Here is a 27671-nt window from a genome sequence, read left to right as displayed (position 1 = left end):
AATAAAAGGACAATACTCTGAAAATAATAATATAAATATCATTCATAAAGGGAAAAATAATAAAAAAGTATCTGATATAAGCAACATTTTAGACACCTTTAAATTTTATTATGCTGAACATTTTTAGAAATAATGATCTCCCTTCATAACTGTCTAAATTTAGATCTAGATGTATCCAAAATAAAAAAAAAATCATAGAAAAACTATTTTTAGATATTCAAAAAAATATCTCCTCTAAAGAACTAATAGAAAAAATTAAAGAAAGCAAAAACAATAAAGCTCCTGGAACAGGCAGAATTATTATTGACATTTATAAATTACTCCCTACCTCTGCAATCTCAATCTTACATAAATCTCTAAATGAAATTCATATGCAAAATTCAATTCCACCTTCATGGAGATATTCACTTATTACCTCTATCAAAAAAGAAAATAAAGACCTTAATCAATGTAATTCTTACAGGCCAATTTCACTACTTAACAACGATAATAAAATGTTCATGTCCATTCTGGTCAATAGAATTAAAAAATCTCTAATACATGTTATTAGTGTTGAGGCCACCATCTTTAGAAATCAGGAAAAGCCCTGGCTGCTGTCTGCTCCTCTCCCAGCGTCTTTCTTGCCTGTGTTATCCTGCTCTTCTCGTGCTTCCAGCACAAGTCTCAAGGAACCCAAGGACCCTCTCCAAATACCAGCGGGTTCACCTCACAGCCTTAAATTCTCTTCACTCTCTCTCAAGGAAACAAGAAAAGTATGTTTGCTGTCTAATTCCTGCCAGTTATACTCTCTACCTTTGTACCATTGCTATAGGTGCCTAAGCACGCTCTGAGCCAGGACAGCCAGCAGCCTCTACCCCCCTTCTCTCTATAGTACCTTATCACTTACTCCCCCCTTATCTTCCACAAGGAACTCCCTCTCACTCTTCTTCAGTTTTTAATACAGCTAACTCCCTCGCATATCTATCTGCAATACAGACCTGACCACTAGGTGGCACCCTTCTTCTAGTCTCATCTCATGCTTTTCCTCTAGTTTCCTTTACTAATTACCTTATTTTCTGTAGTCCCAGACCTGCGTTTTAGTTCCTCACACTTCACCCTACTGTCTACTACTACTGTTTCTAGGTTCTCTCAACACTGTCTTCACCTACTACTGCCTTATCCAACTTACCTTCTGTAGCCAGTGCTGCTGATTGTTTCTTCTCCAGCTGCTTCTTTACCTGTCTCAACCCGCTCCGTTCACCCTATGGGCTCACTCTGCTCCCCTCCCTACCCCCCAATTCCCACCCACCCCAGAGGTCCTACTCTTATACTTACTAGCCACACCCCTACCTCCTCCCACTACTCTGAGGAAGATTTTCTATTGCCTATTATCACTCCATCGTTCTCCAACCACTCCCCTTATCTTTCCTACCACACCCCTCCCCTCATCTACACCTATTATATTTCCTTACCTTCAATAACACAAGTGATATCTTATCCATTCTAATGGATAAATTAAATACCACTACTCAGTTTCAGCAACTTCTCATACTCTTACTGCTTCCACCTTTCATTTTTACATATATACTCTCCTCCTATGTACACCCATTAGGTCCATATTGTCACCACCCTAATAAAATAATCAGCTCTCCTCCTCTACCCATCCTATTTAACCATGCTAACATAACAACTCCTCCCAGCTATCTACCAGCAAAATATCATAGAATACTCCACATCAGATATATTAATCTCAATCCCAGGAGATCTCTACTCTTAAATAGCAGACTCCCATATCCAATCTATCTCAAACAACTCCAAACATTAAAAGATGGAGACATTCACCCAACCAAGGCCCAACTGCAACTCCAATCTCTCTCCCCAACCCCAAACAATCCACTAATTATCCTATTACTAAACCATCTAATTCACTCTTTGTAGCTCATCTTAATATTCATAGCATTAACAACAAAATTACTCAACTCCATGCTCTTTTAGAAGTCTACTCCTTTGACATTCTTTGCCTAATAGAAACTTGGCTAAAACCTGAAACAAAAGACAATGAAATCATTCCACTAGGATATAATATCCTGAGACTTGACTGTGCAACCGGAAAGGGTGGGGGGGGGGATAGCAATTCTTTTTAAATCTGGCTTACAGTTAACCACTTATGACATTAAACCACTGCTTAATACCAATGCAGAAATTCTTATATCTAAACTACAACTTAACAATGCCAAAGCCATCTATATTATTTTTATCTATGTATCCCCCGGTAACAACAATACCACCATAGAAAATATCCTTTGCTGGTTATCTCAATGCCTGCCCCAAGAAACCATAATCCATGGTGATATAAACTTTGATTGGAACTGCTGTGGCAGCAGCCAGCCATCCACCCACATCAACCTATATGGTTTTGATCAAACTGCTACATCCCCCACCAGGACAGACAAACACAACAAGAAAGAAAGCACATTAGACTGGACTCTGTTAAACAACCATCCCCAGTTATATGAATCTGGAACCCTTCCTGATGACATAAGTGACCACTCACTTACCTATATCTTCAGGCATAAAACCTATACTCCCATTCCTACCACAATCAGGAATATCAGATCCAAAAAGTACTTCAACCCGGATCTCTTCCAAAACAAACTCAGAGCATGCAACTGGTCTCCCCTAAAATACCTCCCTCTAGAAGAAGCTGTTCAATACTTTAATTATAACTTCTTAGCCATCCTTGATCATCATGTACCAACCCGTACTATTAGAATTAAGACCAAATCCATCCCATGGCTTTCTAAAGACACCAAACATAAAATCCACCTCAGGAATAAATACTGGGCCAAATGGAGAATTACCAGAAATCCTGCAGACCAACAAAATTTCAAACTAAGAAATAACAGTAAGAAAGCTATACTATCTGATAAAAGAAACTACTACCTTCAATTTCAAAAGGCAAACCCTAATAATCCAAAAAAATTCTGGGCATGCATCAACCAATTACTACATCCAGGTCAATCCAGTACACCAAACCCACTAAACACTGACCATCAAAATCCCATGCATACTGCCAATGCCTTCAATACCTTTTTCACTGATGCTATCCAAACACTAGCCAGTCAGCTATAACCTAATACTTTTACTTTACCAACCTATAACAAAACCACATGCCCTCCATTCATTTTCCAACCAGTCCCATCAACCCATATTCTTGCCCTAATCCAAAAACTGAAACCAGGCTCTCCTTCAGCAGACCAACTACCTGCTGAATAGCTACAGAAATCTGCCAAGTCAGTTGCTTACCCCATCTCCATTCTGATCAATAGAACTATTAGCGAAGGTCACATCCCTAACATCTGGAAAGTCTCCCATATTATCCCCCTTCACAAACGTGGAAACTCCACTGAATTCTCCAACTACCGTCCCATAGCCCTTCTTTCTGCTTTGACCAAGATCATGGAAAAATGCATCCATAGGCAAGTGCTAGACCACCTAATCCATAATAACTTTCTCTCCAACTATCAACATGGTTTCAGACCCTCCCATAGCACTACCACTGCCCTCCTTTCCTTTACAGATTGTATTAACAAAAACCGTAACTGAAATATGCTTTCCTTGGCACTATTTATCAATCTGTCCAAAGCATTTGATATGGTCAATCATCAAATGCCCCTGTTGAAAACCAGACTAGTCATCTACCTCTACTAATTTGTCTAACCTATCCAGTGCTTACTAGCCTCTGCTACTTTTTTCCATCTTATCATACTTTTCTTATCTACCCCTTTTCTTTTTTATATCCTCTTTTTACTTTCTCTTCTTAAGTAACTTCTTTGCTACATTACTACTCACCTAACTTCCTTTGTTTACCTATGACCTAACCAGACATGTCTCCATACCTGAAATTTCACTGTTTTATGATTTTTGTCCTCAATAATATATCCTGTTACAAACTCTGTACCGCTAATTACTTAATACCATTGTTGATGATTTTTATTTCCTTTTTAAAGTTGCAATTTTTATTAGTATGTTGATATTTTTTCTGTGTTGTTTGAACTTATACTATTGTATTTAGACCATGTCTTGGAGCTTATCTCCCCGGGCCTCTACTGAAAAAGGACATGTATCCAGCTAGACTAGCCCAGTCAACAAATGTAAAATAAAATAAATAAATCAAATTCTGACAGATATCCTGAAATCCCTGGCCTTAGATGCACTCTCTATTAAATGGTTCCAATCCTACTTAGATAAAAGACAACAGGCTGTACTCTGGCAAAACACTCTAACCACCTACCAGTTAACCTCAGTGTACCTCAGGGGTCCATATTAGGACCTCTCCTTTTCTCCATATTCATCAACGACCTTCATCTAGCAATTCCCCATGCTACTTGCATACAATACGCAGATGACTCCACACTTGTATGCTCAGCCACAACCACCTCTGAACTTCACTCCCTTACCCAAAATGTATTTAACACTGTTGAACAATGGTTCATTCACCATTGCCTTCTCTTAAACCCCAAAAAACTAAACTCCTCCTTTTCAATCCTAATCATAAGTCCTCTCCCATAGATTTTGCTGTTACATCCACTAATGGTACCATTATATAACCTGACGTAACTACCAAGCTACTTGGTATTATCATTGACAACAACCTTACCTTTGACATACACAACAATGCTATTAAATCTGTCAACAAAAAAACTGGCTCTCTACAGAGTTAAACCCTTCCTGTCACCTACAGCTAGGACTACTATTGCATACACTCATCTAATCTCTACACTCCTGTATGCCTCAAGCATTTTCACTAATCTAAGAATAAACTCAATAAATTGGAAATCTCATACAATAACATAACCAGATTTGCTACTGGTAACCCATTTAGAACTCACCATTGCTTTAATTTAAAGCAGCTTCTGTGGTTGGAACAACATAATCTGCTCAAATACCACCAACTAATCATTGCCCATAAGACTCTTTACCAGCCTTCCAATACTCCTACTCTATCCACCATCATCACCCCCTTACGTTAATCTCAGAAACTTCTAGTTAACACATCTAAATCTAACAACAGGGCTGGGTATTCTCTCTTCTCTAATACTGTGGGAAGATTTTGGAATCTCCCACTCAGCGAACTTTCCTCACTTTCCTCTATATCACTATTTAAAAAAAGACTGAAACTTTTCCTCAAAACACACTGGTTATGCCCCTGTACTAAACCTAATTCTTTACTCTGCCCAAATACAGTCGGCATATCCTATACCTTACCTTTTCTCACTCTGTATTTCATAATTTCCATCCCTCTGGATACTTATTTGTTAAAAAAAAAAATTATTACTAAACTCATTTTTTTACTATTACTGAACATCAAGTTGCCTCTTTTATTGTACTGTACTTGTATATAGAATTAACCTGTATACCTCCTTTTTTTTCTACATTAAGTAATGTACCTACTTGTTATTTTGAATTTTACATTGTATTGAATGCATTTTACATTGTATTGACTTCTATCCTCTCTGTATTATTTCTGTATTATCCAGGTTTGTACTTGTATACACAACTGAAGTTATTTAATATTGTCTTGCGATTACATTATCTGTGTGTCATGGAGCTGATCTCCATGGGCCTCTACTGAAAATGGACATATATCCAGTTAGACTAGCCCGGTCAACAAATGTAAAATAAATAATAATAAAATAAATAAAATCAAACAGGCTTTATTTACAATAGACACACACATGACAACATCCAGAGAATATTAACTATTATTGACATTCTAAATAGAGACAATCAAGAAGCTCTTATAGTAGCTCTTGATATTGAAAAAGCGTTTGACTCACTAAAATGGGATTATCTTTTTTAAATCTTAGAAATTTATAATTTCCCCACACAATTCATATCATTAATCAAAAACATTTACAAAAACAATCTTGTCTATATAAAATTGGGTTCATATACTTTAAAAGCCATCAAAATTACTAAAGGTACAAAGCAAGGTTGGCCTATGTCTCCAATTTTATTCGCACTTGCAATAGAATATTTTTCTTCAATAATTCATCACAACCCTAAAATCAAAGGCATTGATATTTATGGTCAACTTAATTCTAAAATAATGCTCTTTGTCGACAATATAAACTCAGATGAATCTCTACAAGAACTAGACATACAAACTGATGCCTTTTTTTCAGATTTCAGGTCTTTGTGTTAGCAAAACAAAATCAAATTTCATGTTATTAAATAAAAAAAATTATACTCACTTGAACACAAATCATTTAATGGGAAAACAGGTCTCCTCTATAAATTATCTAGGGATAATACTTTGTGAAAATATAGATTTAATGTTAAAAATAAACTATAACAATATTATAAAAAAATTAAATACACTTATTGAAAAATGGAACAAATTATTTTTTTAAAATTTGAAGATAGACTACAATTAATTACAATGGTTCTTCTCCCAAAAATAAACTATGTTGCACAAGCTATTCTTTTGGTTCCCAACAAAAAAATTCTAAAAGAGATAAAACTCTCATAAAATGTCTTTGGTTCCTGAACTAGAATATCCTTTTCAAATCACACTAAACTTTGGGAATTGGGTGGTATCAATTTCCCAGATATAGATTCTTACATTCAAGTTTCCATTATCAAAACTTTTATAAGATGGATGGATCCAAAGTTCACGTCAGCTTGGAAATCTCTACACACCACTATCTTCCTAAATGAAAATAATTAAATTAACTAAAAATTTGCCATTAAACAAACAAAATAATAAACTTTGGCATATACTACGTGTCAATATACAATATAATTCTTCTAAACCCACTAATCTAAACTATACAAATTATATTTACAATACATTTAGAAGTTTTATCAGTAATAATATTGATTTAAAATTATGGCTAGATTTATTATTTCCCTTTAGATCTACTAAAAACATTTTAAACAAAATTCATATAAATATACTTAACACCTGCAAATCTAAAAACTTTATATGCTGGTACCACTGTACAAAAAATGTGTTGGTTTTGGATATACACCAATTAAAAAGTTTATATGATTTACCAAATTCTGACTGGTTAGCCCTTAGCAGCTTGCTACCTTATGCCCAAGATCTATGCAGAATAATTGACCATTCTTCCTTTAAATCTTCCCCTAAACTCCTATTTGTTATTCATGAAATTTTATATAATGGATTTGACTGGACAAGATTAACAACAAAATTGTAAAAAATCATAATTAACTATAAACCCAACCCCAATCAAAATACTGGAATTTCATCAACAGAGAATAAATGTATCTATTGCAAATAAAACGAATCTTTTACTTTCTATCAAATTAACCTCTAATTTACAAATCTGGAAAAATTTCACCTGGAAATTTCTACATAGATCTTTCTACACTCCTAATAAAAATAGCCAAATTTAATGTCTCCAAAGAAGTAATATGTTGGAGATGTTCTTTGAATTGTAAAGCTGATTGGTCACACATCTTTTTTGATTGTATATATATATATATATATATATATATATATATATATATATATATGTATATATATATATTAAGATCTTTTGGGAAGAGATCAGTAAATTTCTTCAAGCCATTTACACAGATTCATTTAGTTTATCTAAGTCATTAATTCTGTTGAATGCAAGTGATAACATTGTGATGAATAAAAAAGATCTTTATCTTCTTTGGACCATGCTAGTGGTGGCCAGGAAATGTATCAATAGAAGTGGAAATCCTCCTCTGCACCAACTATAGAAGACTTTTTAACCCTTCTGAAAGAAACTGCGCTGTTGGAAATAAAAACTAAGGAGTCATGAATTTATCATAAGAAGTGGTCTAATAATCCTTGGGTGAAAGTACATTCTCTCATTGAGACTCTCAATTCAGATCCACTGTTAACTGTGTAATGATAAAATGCAAGTTTTTTTTTTCTCTTTTCAAACATTGTGTAACTAAATTTCACAACAGTTTGTTTCCATTTTGTAGGCCAATTGTATATATTGTAAATAGTTTATTAGAAATTAATTCAATGGATTTATAATCTCTATATAAATATTGTTGAAAATTAATAAAATTGAGTAAAAAAAATCGCTGAAAGCTCAAATCACTGAAAACATTTCACTGAATCACATTTCACTGAATGTAGGTACTGTTTGGGCAAATAAAAGGTATATGCATTTTCCCCCTGTAGTGTGATCCTGGAGTTAAGTATATATAGTTAAGCATGTGTGGGGGAGGCATAGCCCCCCTCCTACATTTGGTTTTATATTGTTAGCTTTCAGTAAAATGAGATTCATAAATATAAAATCTAAGTATGTGGGGGGCTATGCCACCCACACCCCTCAATATTTAGAAAGTTGTTATAATGGGCTTTGTACTAGCATGCATTTCTGAAGCATATAAAGGCTGAACCTCAAAAGTGTGTTCATTATTTGGTTACTATAGTTAAAAATAAATATAAGAATGAAGAATGAATGGAAAGACCAGATAGTGAACGACTGAGTGTGAATGCCTGAAGAAATATAAAAAAACTGTTCTATACGATAAAAGTTTGCAATGAAAATAAAATAAGCAGCCTAATTATTCTTACAGAACATTTTCATTTGGATTAGCTGGACCTACATTCAGCTCCCTCCCTGCTCGGCTCTCACTTTTCAAATCCAAAATCCACAACAGTACTGAAGGTAAAGTAGCTCCCAATGTATTGGAAGGGAAGAAAGATGGCAAGTGGCCTAATGGGAATTGATCTATCCTAAACACTGAATGGGCATGGCTTGGCAGTAGCCTGGCAATTACTCACAGGCAGCAGTAGTTCTGGTCAGTCTACACCTGGCTAAAGTCTGAGGAACAAGATGAACAAAAGGCTGCATAGCTTTTATCTACATTCCAATTCCAGCCATCCTCTTAATGTTGGAATATTTGGAATTGGCATTAACAGCTCAGGACTGGAGTGCTGAATGCTGGCAGGAAGAGTTCCTCCTGAACTTGCAGGCAGACATTGCTTTTACAATGACCTACAAAGTGGCACATCCAACCCAAACAACTAGAAGTAGATGAACTCTGAGACTAAAAGCTGTAGCAGAACTCAAGGAATACCACAAACTACAGAAATTCAACAAATATTTTCCTCCAGATGTTTATGTTTATTTTGAGGCTAGTAAGTCCAAAACTGCTTTCTGGAGTACTTGCTTTAAAAAAAATTGCGGACTGTCTTGTTCCATTTTTCAATGGACCAATAGCATAATACAGTGAGATGGTAGCCACAGTGTGATGACTTTATTTACTCCAGTTTGTCTTTGACAAGTTCCTTTCTCAACCAGTAAAAGAGTTCATATTGGACCTGTGAAAAGCCAAAATGGTGCAGTGGAGCAAGCATTAAGGAAGGCTGAAATTGGAGTACTCTGCCAAAAGTGGACACATTAAAAGGTATGGACAGGACTTCTTTTGTGAGCTATCACACTTGCACAATGCCTCCAAATATCTGTACATTCAGGTTTCATTCATCAGCTGAAGTCATCATCCTGATCAAAGTGTCTGCTAACGGATTGTATTATACTAGAAGCTGAAATGTTGAGAGTTGATAGTTACATTGCAAAGCTTGCATCTAAATCTGTAGTGTCTCTCCTTGCATAGCTGGAAATATCTGACTTCACTGTTTATTTTTTTATGCATAACATTACTAAAGTGTTCCTTGCATGAGAGTGTCCTTGTTGAACTATTAAGGCCTCTGCCCTTGGTGAAAACTGTCCTGAAAGGCTATCAATCCCTCTAAACTGCCTTAATCTCCTTCAGGTTGAATAAAAGTGATATTTTCTACTGAGATCAGTTTCCTGTACTGACATGTTGTCGAAATGGGATCTGTTAGATGCTGTACTCTTGTACTTTTGCAGCAGAGTGAAGTTCTAACAGCTTGTAAAAGCTGTTTTTACATTCTGTCTCTCTTCTTTGCCAATGAGCATTGTCTGCTGTTGGTCCCTAGCATGAAACCCAATAGCAATGTTGTGCCTAACAAGCTTTTGTTAAGCAAACCTAAGTGATTTTGAGGTCTCATGCTAGGTATGTGACTAACAAGTTAACCCCCCCCCCACCTGATTCCAGACCATAATCACGACATTCTGTGGCTCTACAAATTAATTTATGACCATTTCTAGAAGCATCACTGAAGCTGATGAAGTCACAGGAGATTTCTTTTCTTTTCTTTTGTAGTTCACCATTATGCATAGATAACATAATAGGACAACTATTTATGTTGTACAGTAACAATTTCTTTATCTATGCAACTATCCAACAGTTTACTAGATAAGGTAGTAAAATAGTTATGTTTTACTTTTTAAAACGAGATAACACTGGAGCAAAATATTTTACAAATATGCTGGATGTTTATGGAATAAATGAAAACTAAAAATGAAGAGCAACTGTCTGTAATCCTGAGGTACCTTCTGTGAGATCTTAAGATGCGACGACAAGCATCTGCCACTAGGTAAGGTAACACAAGATTGGGCAACCTAATGACAAATGTCAGTAGAAAAATGTCAGATACATCACAAAGTGTCATCCAAGACTATGCAAGAAACTTTCCCTTAAAAGCAGGAGTCTTCCCTCATTAACTGCTTTCAAAAATAATGCTACTATATTATAGTAAGTAGAACATTCTGTCATGCAGTCACATCCATGGCACTTTTAGAAGGCAGTCAATCACAGCCTTGGTAAGTGAACTTATGAGTTAAGAAATAACAATGAATTCAGAATTATGACTTGCTGTGGAGCTGCAACACTTCACACCATATTTTTCATTATGCTGCCTTTTTAAAGAAATAAGTAAATAAATAAAACATGATTAATGAGAGACAGCTTCACATATATTAAACATTAAACAGAAAACCTTTGAAAGACATTTCCTCTAGACTCATGCATGCACTCTTTAATGAACCTTACAGTCTGTGAGAAAATAAAGTATTGTAGTTGAAGAGCATACAGGGACTATCAGTTTTTTTTTTTACTGAGCAGGATATCCTAGGCACTAGTTTCTAGTTTCTGTATTTTAGTTGTCACTTAGAAGAACACTTTATGCATTTGACCTGTTAAAGATCTAGCCTGAAAACTGTCCCCTGTATGCACTTGTATGAAGTGCATTCACTATTTTTACTTTAAGACCAACAAAGAACATGAAAAAATAATTTAAAGCACAAATTTCAAACAAAGCACCAAAAAACTTTGGTAATGTCACAGATAATCTCAGGCTACGATGTAGTCCACATCAAGCTAAAAACAGAAAAAGTAGAATCATGGCTACCCTAACGGTGCAGTCCCAGACTGCTGTAGTAGTACACTGCTGTAGTAGTACATTTTTACAAACATCACACAGCTAGCAACCCACCTAAATAATAGCACAGTATGTCAGAGTTAATTCTATGATAAATACATTGATAGCAAGACTCAGTTTACAAAGGGATACTTGATAGTTATGCTGAGTTGACAGTTCCACCACCATGGCATCTCATACACCTAGGTAAACTGCCTTGTTTTGCAGTTTGTTGTATCATCTGGTAGTTCTAAGGACAGCAGGTATGACAGAGAGAGAAATAATCTGAATTTCTACATACTGAAGTTTCCCTTCAGTTTATAATCCCCAGTGGTGTTTTGGGGACCTATTAGATCTGTAATTTATAATGGCCTTGCTTCATCATTAGTAATTATGTTTTGATAACATATTTAAATAAAATGTGCCCCAAGCTATGAAAACAGCCTTTCACTACAAAGTAAGCAGAAAAAACATATCCATCATGGAAATGTCTTTACTTACCACCAATAAGAGATCATCAAGATTATCGGACAGATGATGACAGCCTGGAGAACCTGCCAGTCTTTGCACAATACAGCCAAGCCAGGCATGACGAGCTGCCCAGCCATAGCAATGAAACTCGCTATCATAGTTATCATAAAGCGATGATCAGGAGGACAAATTTCTATTCCTGAAAGGAAGAAAATAATTTAAGTGTCCATATTATGTTCCAAACACTGAGTTTTTAAAGTACAGTTGTATCTTATCAGAATGCAACACACTGAAGTAGACTGATTACTCCACATGATGGAGGACATAACAGACTACCATTAATAACATTGTTATTACACACTAATAAACACAACCTAAAAACAACAAAGGCACTATTATTCATTGTTTATGTATTTGTAATTGTTAACAAGGGTAGAATACCAATCTTTTTGGACCTTTTTTAGTCTCATCCCAAAAGTATAAATTCAGGAAACATAACTGCATAACAATACAAGTCAAACAGCACAGCAGTAAGTTGCAAAAGAATGTAATTGAAAAAACAGCATCAAAATAGGGAAAATTAACATTAAATGTTTGTTATACAGCGGGCCTAATTCCAAAACACTTGTTCTTGGTTTAAATTACTAACTTTAGTGTAAGCCTGCCTTATAGACAGACCTTACACCAAGTAATTTACAAGGAGATCAACTCTTTTGGAATCTGGACCATTATGTACAGTAGTCTAAGCCTAATATGTACTCTATTCCATATTATACTTAATGTCACTTGAGAAAGAAAACTTGAACATGAGAAATGTATAGTATCTTTCATTAGAATCCTAGAAAGAAGGACATCAGTAGAAATGTCTTAGGATAAACATGTGATAAAATGAGTAGGAAGCTTACCTCCAAAAAGATCCCCTAATTCATTCCTGGTCTGCCACTTAAATATCAGAAGCATAAATAATAAGGTCCATCACCTACATTCCTTATTGGCAATTCATTCCCCCGACATATTACGTCTAACAGAAACTTGGCTAAAACCAGAAACTACAGACAATGAGGTATTACCACCAGGGTACAACTTGCTCAGGCTAGACCGTCCTACTAGAAGAGGTGGTGGGGTAGCTATACTTTATAAAACTACACTGAATGTTACTAAGGATCCTTACAACCACCTCAGGTTAATAATGCAGAAATTCTTATAACCAAACTGCAAATTAACAAAAACAAATGTATAGACATAATCTGTGGCTACATTCCCCCAGGTAATAACACAAGCACACTAGAAGACATCCTCCACTGGTTATCCAGTACCTATCCCCAAGAAACCACTGTTCTCGGGGACTTCAATATCAACTGGAACCCCTGTTCCTCGGAATCTCCTACAACCCACGTAACCCTTCATGGGTTTACACAGATCATATCCTCCCCCACCCGTATTGGCAAACCCAATAACAAAGAAAGTATCCTAGACTGGATACTTATCAATAACCATCCCCATTTGTATAAGTTAGGAGCCCTCCCTGAAGACCTAAGTGACCAATTTCTTACCTACATAATTAAGGACAAGGCTGATCGCCCTCACCAGCCCATCTACAAAACAATAAGAAATAACAGGAACTTCAACAGCACCAATTTCCAAAATGAACTCAAATTACAAAATTTGTCAGTCCTAAAACTCTTACCATTGAATGAAACTGTAGCATACTTTAATACCAACTTCCTTGCCATCCTGGACTCTCATGCTCCTACTTGTTCTATTAGAACCAACGCAAAAATTGCACCATGGCTTTCAAAAGATACCAAATCAAAAATCACACTTACAAACAAGGCTTGGGCCACTTGGTGTGCCACAAAAGCCCCACTAGATTAACTAAAATTTTGGCAATTAAGGAATGACGCACAGAAATCTGTTACTTTAGACAAAAAAAAAAACTGCTGCCATCTTCAACAAAAACATCATAACAAACCTCAAAAATTCTGGCAAGGAATAAACAAGCTCCTTCACCCAGGTCAATCAACCACTGAAATCCTTTCATCTTCCAACTTTATCTTCCAGCCATAAAACCCTGGAGGAAGTTGCCAACACCTTTAATAGTTTCTTCACAGACACTATCCAGTCCCTAGCTAGTCAACTGCCTCCTAGTTACTCCAGCTCAACTGCCGCTATACCCAATATCCAACTCTCCTTTAGCTTTCAACCAGTGTCTATATCACTTATCCATGCCCTAATTAAGAAACTAAAGCCAACCACCCTATCTGCTGATCTCCTCCCTGCAGAGTACCTACAAAAAGCCACAGATGCCATAGCATACCTCATCTCCATCTTAATTGATAGAACCATATCTGAAGGTACCATCCCCTCCACATGGAAAATATCCCATCTTATACCACTCCATAAAGGAGGTAGCTCCGTTGAACTCTCAAACTTCAGACCCATAGCTATTCTGTTGCCGCTGGCTAAAATTATGGTGAAGTGCATCCATAAACAACTCCTGCACTATCTTATCCAGAACAACCTGTTGGCTAGCACCCAGCATGGCTTTAGGCCATTCCATAGTACTACCTCAGCCCTCCTCTCCTTCTCTAACCATAACCGAAATAATAAACTATCCTCGGCCCTCTTTCTTGATCTCTCCAAGGCCTTCGATACGGTTAACCACCAAAAGCTCATCCATACTTTGAAGGCCTTCTCCTTAGATAACCATGCTCTCCAATGGTTTCAATCCCACCTCAGTGGTGGACAACAGGCTGTCCTATGGCAAGACAAACTATCCTCCCTTCTACCCATCACCCTAGGAGTCCCCCAGGGCTCTATACTAGGACCCCTTCTTTTCTCTGTCTTTATTAATGACCTCCACTCTATCATCCCAGATGCAACCTGCATTCAATATGCAGATGACTCCACTTTAATCTGCTCAGCCACCTCCCAGACAAAACTAATGACATTGTCCCAGAATATGTTTAACACTGTTGAAAATTGGCTCTCTAATCATTATCTGACCTTAAACCCTAACAAAACAAAGCTGCTACTTTTATACCCCACTCGTAGGTCATCATCACTATTCTTTACCATTAAATCTAATAATGGCACCATTATCACCCCGGAGGCCCAAACTAAACTCTTAGATGTTATAATAGATAATAACCTTCAATTTGATATGCATGTCAACCAAACTATCAAAACCATTAATAAAAAAACGTATTTATTTTATTTATTTATTTATTTATTTTATATTTGTTGACCAGGATAGTCCGACTGAATATATGTCCATTTTCAGTGGAGGCCCGGGGAGAAAAAGCTCCAAGATGATAATACACATTGAACATTTAGTAAATGCTAGTTTCAAGAAACTTGGCTCCCTTTATAAGATTAAACCTTTTCTTACTCCACTTGCTAGAACTGCTATTGCTCATTGTCATCTGCTCTATACCCTTCTCTATGCCTCCCCTTTATTTACCAATTTGAACAAATTCGACCTTAGCAAGCTCTCTAGCTGTTATAACCACATTGTTAGATTTGCCACAGGCACGGCATTTAGGACACACCAGTGTCATAACTTAAATCTTCTACGGTGGCTTGAATTACCTAGCCTACTTCAATACAACCAGCTTACAATGGCATATGTCCTTGTTCTAATCCTGACTAGCTCCTTTCTATAACAGTGTGCCAAACAGTACTTTATGCTACATACAAGCTGTGCCATAATTGTTAGTCTAAGTACTTATATAAGTTTAATAATGATCGATTGTATAACTTGCTTGACTGAACAGTCTGTAAACTGTTTGTAACATGTATTGATATTATGATTTTTCCAGTATTATTTTTTTCTGTATGTTGTGTTTGGAGCTTTTCTCCCCGGGCATCCGCTGAAAACGGACATGTGTCCAATCGGACTATCTCGGGCAACAAATGTAAAATAAATAAATAAATAAAAATAAAATATTAATACATCTGAAAAGAGAATGCTACTGATGGATTTGCAGAGATAAAGATACAGAGGAAGATGCAATGAAATACAAATTCAGATGACCTAGTATTTTCTTATTTATATTTGTTTACCAGGGTAGTGCACTGATCAATACTGACCAGTTTCAGACTCAGCCCAGGTGTAAGTAGTAAGAAGGCAAAAGTGGAAAAAAGGCAACAGAGAGATGTTTGGGGAAAACACGTACATAAACAGGTGAAACAGCCATTTAAAATGGGTGTAGACACAGGCACACATACTGTGCATACATATTACAGCAAGTAAAAGCTACGACAAGACAGTACAGTACACAAGTGGGGAGATGTGCTGCAGCTTCTTAACTGAACACCATCTCACATCATGTTAGGATACTCAAGCATACAGAAGATGAAAAGTTCCATTTCTGTGAAACAGCTAATAAACAGCAACAAGAGAAGAAAGAATATACAAACAAAAATGTTGTGAGGCTGTTCCATTGGACTTCTATTTGTTTTAATTTCATGATAAGATTTTACCAGTCTTGTAATGTAACAGAATAGTTTTTAATGCAGCAAGTTAATCCAGCAAACTCACATTAATCAGCGTCTCACTTTAACTCCTCCAGTTTATTGTTTGTAATACTTTGACAGAAGTGGACCACATCCTGAGTCAGGGTATGATAAAAGATCATGAAATGAGTACTTCTTTAATTTTGTTTGCTAAGAATTTTTTTCTTATTCTTCTTAGGAGAGAGGTATCCTGAATTTCTTCCTTCTGCAGATCAAATGGAGTTGCCCATATTAGCAACATTTCAAGTATACATGAACATTGTTTGTATTAGCTGCTATTCTCCTTCTACTACTATGGAAACTATCTGGGTGTCTTTATTCCATACTGTTCTAGTTCCTGCTTGAATATCCTGGTATTTCATGACTTTATGTCTCTCAGCATGCAGTATAGTCACTAGATATAAATATTTATATAACTGAAGCTAATTTGGTGCTTTTTTCTTCTATGTTCTTTCCTTGCTTACTTTCTTTACTGCTGGTATTGGGTGATCCCATGGTATCACTCATGCAATTAGCAAGGAAATGCAACTTATACTTTATAATGCAACTAAAATGTGGTTGTAGGAAATACATAAATTACAACAATTATCACCATCAGGCCTGTCATTTATGCAGGTTTATCTAGAGCTAGAGTAAGTAAACGTTATCTGGAGTGATTAATCAGTACATGTGACTGCTTTAGTAGGGACAACACTGATTCATAGGTCTATAGGTGTTTACTAAGCTAACGACCACAAGGGCTTTTTTAAGCCTAGCGATGCATCCCAAATCTCTGACAAGTTCTGATACACTTGATAGGTGTAAGCATGGGTCTAGGAAATTAACCATTTACAGGTTACCTGTTTGCATCAGAGACACAGGTGCCAAACCAGGGATGAATTTCCAGTTTCCCATCCAACTGTCAAAGTTGCACTTGAATTGGGCTAGGGAGGAACTCTGCTTCACAAGGATGGGGAGCCTGTTCCATAGACGGGGTAGTCTCTGGGATACATATCTATCACTCCAGCAGGCCCCATTTATAACACAGGCAAGGTTTAAGTCTTTACCGTAGGTAATTCTGGTGCTGTTTGTTTTGTGGATATGCAGGAGGTCCATCAGAGTGGGGTCTGGCAATGACCTGTATACCATGTATAGATCTCACCTCAAAAGCCTGTAGGAGACAGAATACAGGGATAGGGCCTTGAGGTGGTCTGCATAGGACATATTACTTACACCCTGTATTCTTTTAGTGAGGTGTTGGAAATGCCTGGTTAGGTATATACCAAAGGGGGCAATGTACTCAATGGTAGGTCTGATGAATGCCAAATACAGTGGAACAATGACTTCTTTGGACTTAGATGCCATACCTTTGTTTATAAGTTGCACAACATAGAATGATTTCCTCACCACTATAGATATATGATGATCAAAGGCTAGATTACTATTTATGTGTGCCCCTAAGTCCCTGAATACTGGGTCAACTTCTAAGGGGTGTGTTGTCAATATGATGCATTTCTTGGCATTTAGTTTTAGTGCATGGCTCTGACACCAGTTGTTTGTCTGTGTCAGCCTCTCCTGGAGAACATTTGTGTCAGTGTGAGATTCAATGACAGCTCCTAATTTGCAATCATCTGCAAATTTAGTCAGCCAGAGACCACTGACATTGGCCTTGACTTCTGAGAAATGCCAAAAAGGAGTGGTCCAAGGACTGATCCCTGAGGGACTCCACTTGTGACTGGCCTCTTTGTAGAGGTGGACTCCCCAATTCAGACTTCATGGGTCCTATCTGTGAGCCAATTGTCTATCCACCGGGTGACATATGGGTTTGTACCTAACCTCTTGAGTTTGTCCGCAATGCCCGAATGAAGTATTGTGTCAAATGCCTTGGCCAGATCAAGGTAGGCAGTGTGAATGATTCTGCCTTCATTCATTGCTTTGGTGACTAAACTAAACTTGGTTGGGTCCAGTGCCTGGAGGTCTACTATATCTCCATTGATCATCTCCATGATAATTATTTCCATGTCTTTACATATAAGACTAGTGAGAATTATGGGTCTGTAGTTTCCAGGGTCTGTAGGTTGCCCACCTTTGTGCAGAGGGATGACTGTTGTCTTTCTCCATTCATGAGGCATAAAGCCTGTTTGGAGGTTACAGTTAAATAGTAATTCCAAGGGCCCTGATAGGTCATGTTTCATGCTATTTAAAAGGCATCCTGCAATATTGTCTGGGCCCATTGATGCAGTGTTCTTGGTCTTGGAGAGAGCATTAAGGACCTGTTCCCTAGTGATAGTAGGAGAGTTATATTTGATGATATTTCCTGAGGGAAGGTTGAGGGGGAGAGAGGAGAAAGTTGGAGCTGAATTTATCAGCCAGAGGGTTTTCTGTATCTTCTGGCTCAGTATAGGTGGTTCCAATTACAATGAGCTCTCACACAATTGTGTATTGCCTTTGAGGTTGCTGACATAGCTAAAGAATGTTTTGTGGTTGTCTTTGGCCTGGGAGGCTAAACTTACCTCGAATTTGGCTTTGGTAGATTTTATTTGTCTTCTGAGTTATTTGTTTAGCACATGTTTTAAATTACTCCACTGTACAACTATGTTTAAGAATTTAAAATATTTCCACGTGTTTTAGATATTGGAGGTGCAGTTTCAGTGTAGTGGAAACTTTCTCACATGTGACATACACACACAGTATTTGGCACCATTACCACTGTAGCTTATAGATTCATTAAGGCCACTTTTCTATTTTATCTTTAGCTACTAACCCCTTACCTGTGGGTGTTAAACTGTCTAGGCACAACAGGAAAAAGCCGGAATTATGAGTCCCAAGACAACTTAGTTGTAGCACATGTTGATTTTTATTTTAGAACTGATAAGAATTTAGTTTAAAAAAAATAAAATTTCTCATCCTCAGGACACATGCAGGGTAATTATTTTGTTAGTACTACTGAAATAATTGCCTTATAATTTTACCATGGCTTCTCTCATGTTAACAGGACATGACTTGACAATCAATGAAATGTTTTTAATAAAGTAAAAATTTGCGATAGCTACTCTGAGCAACTAATCTCAGTGATTACAAAATTATCTATAGTCATTTGACTGCAGCTATCAAGAAGATTAGATATTCCAATCTGCAGGTATGTTTTTTCTGCTGCACATATTTCTGCATTTACAAATATGAGCACTATATCATATATATCTATGGGCAGTAGTAACAGTAAACAGTGGTCCATTCTTGTTTTTATGTACTGATTTACTGAGGCAATTTGGGTGGACTTGGCTAGGTATAACAACAAAACTAGTGAAAGATCCATCCTAGACTGGAGCCTAGTCTCAGATCCTTCCAAATTCATAACTTCTGGCACTATGTCCAACTTTATTAGTGACCATCTCCCTGCTTATACAATCAGAGCCTGCTTAGCCATCCCAAAAAAACATAATATAAAACTATATATACAACAACAAAGACCAACAGTGAGTCCCAGCTCTACCTTCCAAAATAGTAAAATTTATTCAGTTCGAACAAATATTTTCTCTAGCGCCTCGGCCAACAGCCTTTACAGAGTAAAACAAAGAAACTCTTAAAAACTTCAGAATATATACAAATTGAAGCAATAAATCAATTATACAATCAGATAATTTAAAAAGATGTAATGCATATTTAAAGTCACAGTTTTAAATAAGACTTTGCCAGTTACATTCTCTGTTCATACCATATGGATGTAAAGTACCATACTTCATAATTAAAATAGATTCCTTCTGTCTCAATATATTCTTTTGCCATTCCCAGTTATTATGATACAGGGGAACATGTTCTAATATAGTAGTTTTTAAACAATCAATATTACCATGATGTACAGAATTAAAATGTTCAGCAACAGGACTATTCAGTTTATTATTTCTTACATCCCTTATATGCTCTTTAATTCTATCTGTTAGCATTCTCTTTGTTTCTCCAATATAATATTTATGACAACTACAAAATATAGCATAAATAACACCCTTACTCATACAAGAGTATCTAGCTTTGGTAGTGAAATTTTTTTCATTTATTTTAAGAAAACAGGAACTAGAACAACTCACCATGCCTGAACCAAAAACAACGTAAAGGTAGCTGGAATCCGTTCATACACAGCAGAAATTTCTGTAAAAATCCTCCAGTACTAGTTAGGTACCAAGCCAAACAGTATAAGTTAAGTACCAAACCAAACAGGATAAAATTCTTCCTCAAATGGTAAAGGAATAACAGTCCAGGTAGTTCCACTGCAAATCTTTTATTGACAAAGTAAAGACCAGAAGAATAATCCAAAAGTAAACCAAGCGCTTTCGCCTGGACAATTCCAGGCTTTTTCAAGGATAAAATGCAAGTATGGCCACACTGTATAAATACACATTATAATCGGCCAATTAAGCAATTAAGTTAACAATTGGAATAAGACAATCAACTTTTAAAGTGCAATAGTGCTGCAAACATTATACTTTTTTTAACAATGCAATCATTTGATGTCCACGAACTTTAACCAGCAGCTAAACAAATTTGAGTGCTACTAAAAAAAGCAAATCTCTTCTAAATTCATTAAATGTATAAGTAGAATACATTAATAATCATAATTCATAAGTTTAAACTGCACTTAAAAAATCTTTGTTAGTCATACATTAAAAACATCAATAAAAATATATTTTTTTGAGTATAAAATATAAAATGTAAATGTTATGCTAAAAAAGAGTATCACATTATTTAAGGTACTAATACATAAAAAATTGGTGTAACATTAGTACAAAATTAATCAGTTTGTTTTGTATTTAGAATTTTCCTAATATTAGTAACCAAATCTATTAATGCATGAATTAATGTGTTAATCTTTCTTTTAAAAACCAGTGTAATATAATTAAATATAAATATTCATGAAATTTCATAAATATTGAACACTAAACAATAACCCTAAAAATTGTTTATAATTTGTTCCTTTTCATTTTCAATATACTGTTAATACTGATGCTCTCATTCATCCCAGGGTTTCTTGAAGCATCTAATTTGAGTTGCCAAGTTAACTCTCTGGTTTCCAGGTAAGTTTCCCAGTCACCTCCCCTAGGGTCACTGGTGACTCGTTCCAAAACAAAAAATTTTAAAGACATGTTATCACATAATAGAGAGTGTTTGAAGAAAGCATTAGTATTTTTCTTTTTCTCAATTTCGTATACGTGCTCATAAATCCGTTTTTTAAGCATTCTAGTGGTCTTACCCACATAAAAACCATGGCAGAATGTACATATACCTAAGTATACTACCCCCATTGTATTACAATTGTGGTGCCCTGATGTTCTCAAAGTGCAATTTCTGGCTGGAAGAAATATTTCCTCAGCATTAAGTAGGTACTTACATTGCTTACATGCACCACATTTGAAAGTTCAATTTTTCCTATGAGGGGCCATGGTGTTATTAGTGTTCCTTGTACTGGTGTTCTGTTCGAACATTCCTTTAAGATTTATGTCACATTTCCTAATGAAAGTTAATGTACTTGGTATATAGTTTTTAATATCTTCTTGTGTTGATAACATAGGCCAAAAGGCTTGCAAAGTGTTTTCAATAAAAGCTGCATCTTGAGTGTAAGTGTAAATGAAACTCCTCTGTGTATCGTTGTTTCCTTTACTGTTGTTCTTAAGAAACGAAAGACCTTTACTGAGCAAAAGTGGAAACTTAGAATCCCTTTTCTCTAAAATTTCTTCTGTGATTGTGTTAATTAACTGAGAGGGGTAACCTCTTTCTACCAACATATTAGTTAAAGTGGTAACTTTGTTCAAAAAAGCATTTAGGGTACTACAGATTCTTGATGCTCGAATCAACTGACCTCTGATGATTCCCTTTTTAGTGTAAAAGGGATGCGAGCTATCGAAATGTAAAAATGTGTTGGAGTATAAGGGCTTCCTATAAATAGTTGATTCAAAATGTTCTCCTTTACTATCCTTAGTGAGAAGGATATCCAAATAGTGTAGTGAGTTACTGCTAAGTTCGTAAGTAAATGACAAAAAGTCAGTTGTTGTGTTAATGTAGTTAAAAAACTCCAAGAACGCTTCCTTAGATCCCTGCCACAATAAACAAATGTCGTCCAGGTATCGCTTGTAAAATAAAATATACTGTTTCCATTTAGAAGAATGTATGTAGGTTTGCTCCCATTTATGTAGAACAATGTTTGCATAAGATGAAGCGCAAGGGGAGCCCATGGCTACACCCTTTCTTTGCCTAAAGTATTCTCCATTGAAGAATATGTAATTATTATTAAGGATGATCTCTATAAATTCGATTAGTATATTAATCTGATTGTTACTTAAATCACTCAAGCTTGTTAAGATGTCAGAGAACCAATCTATTCCCATGTCATGTGGTATACTTGGGAAGAGTTCTACTACATCTATTGTGATCATCAAAATATCCTTTCCCCTGTCTCTAGCCTCCGGAAGGATATACCCCTTGCTAACTTCCATATCCTTTCACCTGTGGTGTCTTTACCCTTGATACCTGCTGTTATTTCTAACACTGACCACTAGGTGGCGGTATACAATAGGCGTTGTGCCCTACCTCTCTTTCTTATTCCCCTCAAAGTCTCTGCTCTTTGAACATCTCTCTCCTCCTGCTTCCTTTACACTCCTTCCCTAGGAACCTGACTTCCCCTACTTCTACTTTCCTCCCTATGACTAGGTTCTACCTCCTCTTCTCCTAACTACTATATAGTTTACTGCTTTATAGATCCGCTCTCCTCCTCCTCTACTCCATATTCTGCTCTCCTTAGCTGTTACCTGACTGCTTTGCTACTTCTCCCTACATCCTGCTGCTTACTGATTGTCTCCGCTCACTCTGTCTCTCTACTTGCTCTGGCCCCGCTCCGCTCCCCTCCCTACCCCCAATTCCCACCCACCCCCAGGGGTCCTACCCTTATACTTCACTAGACACTCCCCTATTTCTCTCAACCAACCCCCATCAAACACTATCTCCAGCACTGCCTCCCATTCTTAATCACTATCTATTTATCTCCGCCTCATTCTCAATTATTATAACTCTCTCCTTTGCCAGGCCTTGTCACACTTCTTACTCCTTCTCTATATTACCTAACTGTTAACTATAACCTCTACCTATCTCCCTTTTTCCCCTTTTCTCTTCTTCATTGCTCCCATACCCCTCTCTGTAACCTGGCCCTTCTCTACCTGATCCTGACCTCTCATTCTCTTACAAGCAGTACTCACCTGACACTTACTCGCTATCATGTCTCCAAAACTCAAACCTTATTCCACATATATCCTACTCTTTACCATTACTATAGCCTCCCTATCCATACCATATTATTGTACCTTCTTTGAAAATATCACTTTACATGAACAAAACCTTCACCTCCCACAAACTCTACCAACCGCATTTTTCAATATCTTGGCACATAGTAACATAACCTGTTACTCTAACTTTTTACTCCCAAAATACCATAGAACAACTCATCTAAAAATCTACTTAAACAAAAAGAACTCTTACAACTCACCAAAATCCCTTAAATTCCTTGTGAATTCCCAGCACAACCTCCTCCTTCATGGAGATATTCATCCTAACCCAGGTCCCTACACTAATAACAATTTTAATCTTAATATTAATACATCACCGACAATATCATCATGTACTAAAACAGCTAACTCCCTACTAATAGCACAACTCAATATAAGAAGTTTAAAGAATAAAATTCATCACCTACATTCACTTCTTGACTTACATGCATTCGACATACTATGTCTTACTGAAACATGGCTAAAACCCTCCATTCAAGACCAGGAAATCACCCCTCCTGGCTATAATATACTTAGATGCACCGACCATAAATAAGAAAGGTGGAGGCATAGCTATTCTCTATAAATCTAATCTCCAAATCACTCTCTACAATGAACTTCCATCACTAGACTCCAAAGCCGAAATATTAGCTATTAAACTAAGCATCAACAATAACAAATCAATTTATCTCATTTGCATGTACCTTCCCCCTGGAAATAATACTCATATCCTAGAAAACTTACTTAGTTCACTTTCTAGCCAACTACCTCAGGAAACCATAATACTTGGTGACTTCAATATTGACTGGATGACCTGTTCATCCCAACACCCCACCAACCATATAAATCTTTATGGTTTCTCTCAATTAATTAACACTCCAACTAGAATCCATAAACCCACAAATAAAGAAACAACTCTTGACTGGATCCTTACTAATAACAACCTAAACAAGTACTCTCCAGGAACTCTTCCTGACAATATTAGTGACCATATGCTCACATATGTTACTAGACAAAAGTTGCATAACCCAACTAACCATAAAGTTAAGATGTCTCGCTCAAACAAATTCTTTAACCCAGATAAGTTTATGGCAGAACTGAAAGCATGTGACTGGTCTCCATTGACTACCCTTGAACTAAACGAAGCAGTGGCTTACTTTAATACCAACTTTCTACAAATCCTTGACTATCATGCTCCTATTCACTCTACTAGGATAAGAACCAAATCAGCCCCGTGGCTTACTAAACAAACTAAACAAAAAATGCTCCTTAGAAATAAAATATGGGCTAAATGGAGAACTACCAAAAGTCCATCTGATCACCTACTCTTTAAGCAATTAAGAAATGCCACTAAGAAAGATACTCTTGCAGATAAAAAGGATTACTATCTTCACATACAACAAACTAGGCAGCATTCTTCTCAAAAATTCTGGTCAGGTATTAACAAACTTCTTAAACCAGGACATTCAACTACTCCTATCCCTTCAGGCTTTAATCTCAATAACTCCACTCTGATCCCAGATGCCTTTAACAAGTACTTTACTGAAGCCATTCAAACCCTAGCTAATTCATTACCCTCTTCTACTACCTCCCTACCTAATACCTCTAACACTTCATCCAATGTCTTTAACATTCAACCAGTGCCTACATCTCTTATTTATAAGCTTCTCACGAAACTTAAACCTTGTACCCCTTCTGCTGACCAACTCCCTTCAGAATACCTACAAATTGCGGCAAAAGCTATTGATTACCCCATATCCATTCTTATTAACAGGACTATCTCTGAAGGAAAAATACCCACCATATGGAAAATATCTCATATAATACCTCTACATAAAGGTGGCTCCTCTACTGAGCTCGCAAACTTTCGCCCTATTGCCTTACTCTCCCCATTAGCAAAGATCATGGAAAGATGTATACATAAACAAATTCTTAACCACCTCCTACAAAACAAACTTCTAGCCAATAGTCAACATGGCTTTAGACCTTTCCACAGTACTACAACTGCCCTCCTTTCCTTCTCTGATGCCATAAATAAAAATAGGAACAACAATCTTTTCTCATCAGCTTTATTCCTTGACCTGTCAAAGGCCTTTGACATGGTTAACCATAATATACTTCTTGACAAACTAAATCTCTATTCACTTGGCTCACATACTCTCAATGGTTCAGGAGTTACCTCCAACATAGGCAACAAGCAGTGCTATGGGACAACAACCTATCCTCCTTACTCCCAGTAAACATTGGGGTTCCACAAGGATCAATCCTAGGCCCCTTCTTTTCTCTTTATTTATCAATGACCTTAATTTGAATATACCCCAAGCCATCTGCATTCAATATGCTGATGACTCAACACTTATTTGTGCTGCCAATAATGTTTCCTCCCTTCAGTCCCTCACCCAAACAGTCTTCCATAATGTTGAAAAATGGTTTATGGAACTCTCCTTCCTTCTTAATCCCAAAAACAAAACTTCTTCTCTTTACCCCTACAAACAAATCAACAACACCTTTCTTCACTATCTCCTCTAACAATGCTACCTGCATTAGCCCAGATATGACCACTCGCCTATTAGGTGTAACAATTGATAATAATCTTAATTTTGATGACCACATTAACAATACCATTAAATCAGTTAACAAAAAAATCGGTACTCTCTACAGAATTAAACCCTTTCTTACCCCATCTGCTAGAAAAACTGTGGCCCAGAGCCACCTGATCTCCACCCTTTTCTATGCCTCTGCTATATATACAAACTTGTCTAAAAACAACATCACCAAACTTTCTACCTGCTACAATAGTATTACTAGATTCATTACTGCTACCCCTTTTAGAACCCACCACTGTCTTAACCTCAAGCAACGAGATTGGTTAGAACTCTACAACCACTTACGCTATCAACAATTAATTATCATTCATAAGACCCTTTGTCACCCAGATGCTACCCCTAGCCTTACAAAACTGATTTCACCTTATAAAAACCTAGCCACACTAAGATCAGCTAATAAACTCCTAGTAGCCTTAACCAAATCAAAGAATAAAGCTGGGGACTCACTATTTTCAAATGCTGTCGGGAAAATCTGGAATCAACTACCTCAGGAAATAGCAAACCTAGACTCTACATCCCTTTTCAAAAGACAGATCAAAGAACATCTCAAAACTCAATGGCTATGTCCTTGTAGTAATCCTGACTGAAATTATTCCTTAACTACTCCCAACTTTCCCCCCTTTATTTTTCCCAACTTTCCCTCTATAAAACTAATTTTTACTGTAGACAGATTTAACTTTGAGTTTGTCTTAAACAATTTTTTCTTTTTCTCTAGCACATCTTGAATTTTGTTTAGTATCTAACTGTAGAATGTTGCTTACCTTGTGATTTATATTGCTAACCAACTATTTTTCTGAAAGATTATGGTTTCTGCTTTTTTAGTTTATTTGTGTTTTCTTTAAATTCATACAAATGTCCACCTATGTATTTATTGTATGATGCTTATTATGATTTATTGTTAATTATTGTTTTACTTCTTGTAATTGGAGCTTTTCTCCCCGGGCCTCTACTGAAAACGGATAATTGTCCAGCTTGACTAGCCCGGTCACCAAATGTAAAATAAAATAAAATAAAATAAAATAAATAATAAATAATCCTTGTTGCAGATATTGGGTGGAATACTAGCCAGGAATTCCCAAGAATCCTTGCAAACACTAGGGAGCTTAGAAACTAAAGATTTAATACTATATTCTACAAATTTACCTAAAGGTTCCGTAATGCTGTTAGCTCCGGCAACAATGGGCCTGAATTTCAAAGGGGTAATTCCCTTGTGAACCTTAGGTATGCCAAATAGTATTGGAGTTTTAGGATGTGGAACATTCAAATAATTAAATAATTCTTCATTTAACACACCTTGAAGCAAATGGTCATTCAAGATGTATTTGATGTTAGCTTGAGCAACATTTAGTTCATTGATAGAGGCCTGCTCGTATGTGCTGAAATCCTGTAGAATGTCATGCATTGCAATATCATAGTCAAGGGCCGACATAAGAACCATGCCACCCCCTTTGTCCGGTTTCATGACCCTAATTTTTTGCTCTCTTAACAAATTCATAACTTCTA

General features: G+C 36.4%; 1 protein-coding gene across 2 annotated transcripts in view; it reads right to left on the bottom strand.

Annotated features, from left to right (window-relative positions):
- SLC22A23 (solute carrier family 22 member 23) overlaps positions 1-27671 on the bottom strand; it is a 1393214-nt gene that overhangs the window by 433750 nt on the left and 931793 nt on the right. For both annotated transcript variants that reach the window (XM_044081567.1, XM_044081566.1), the window contains exon 4: positions 11789-11957. In XM_044081567.1, coding sequence (XP_043937502.1) covers positions 11789-11957 — 169 coding nt within the window. The remainder of the gene's footprint in view (positions 1-11788; positions 11958-27671) is intronic.

Source organism: Protopterus annectens, chromosome 1.part1, assembly GCF_019279795.1.
Source record: "Protopterus annectens isolate FY-2018-M chromosome 1.part1, PAN1.0, whole genome shotgun sequence".
NCBI lineage: Eukaryota > Metazoa > Chordata > Ceratodontiformes > Protopteridae > Protopterus > Protopterus annectens.
This window is presented reverse-complemented; position numbering and strand designations above follow the sequence as displayed.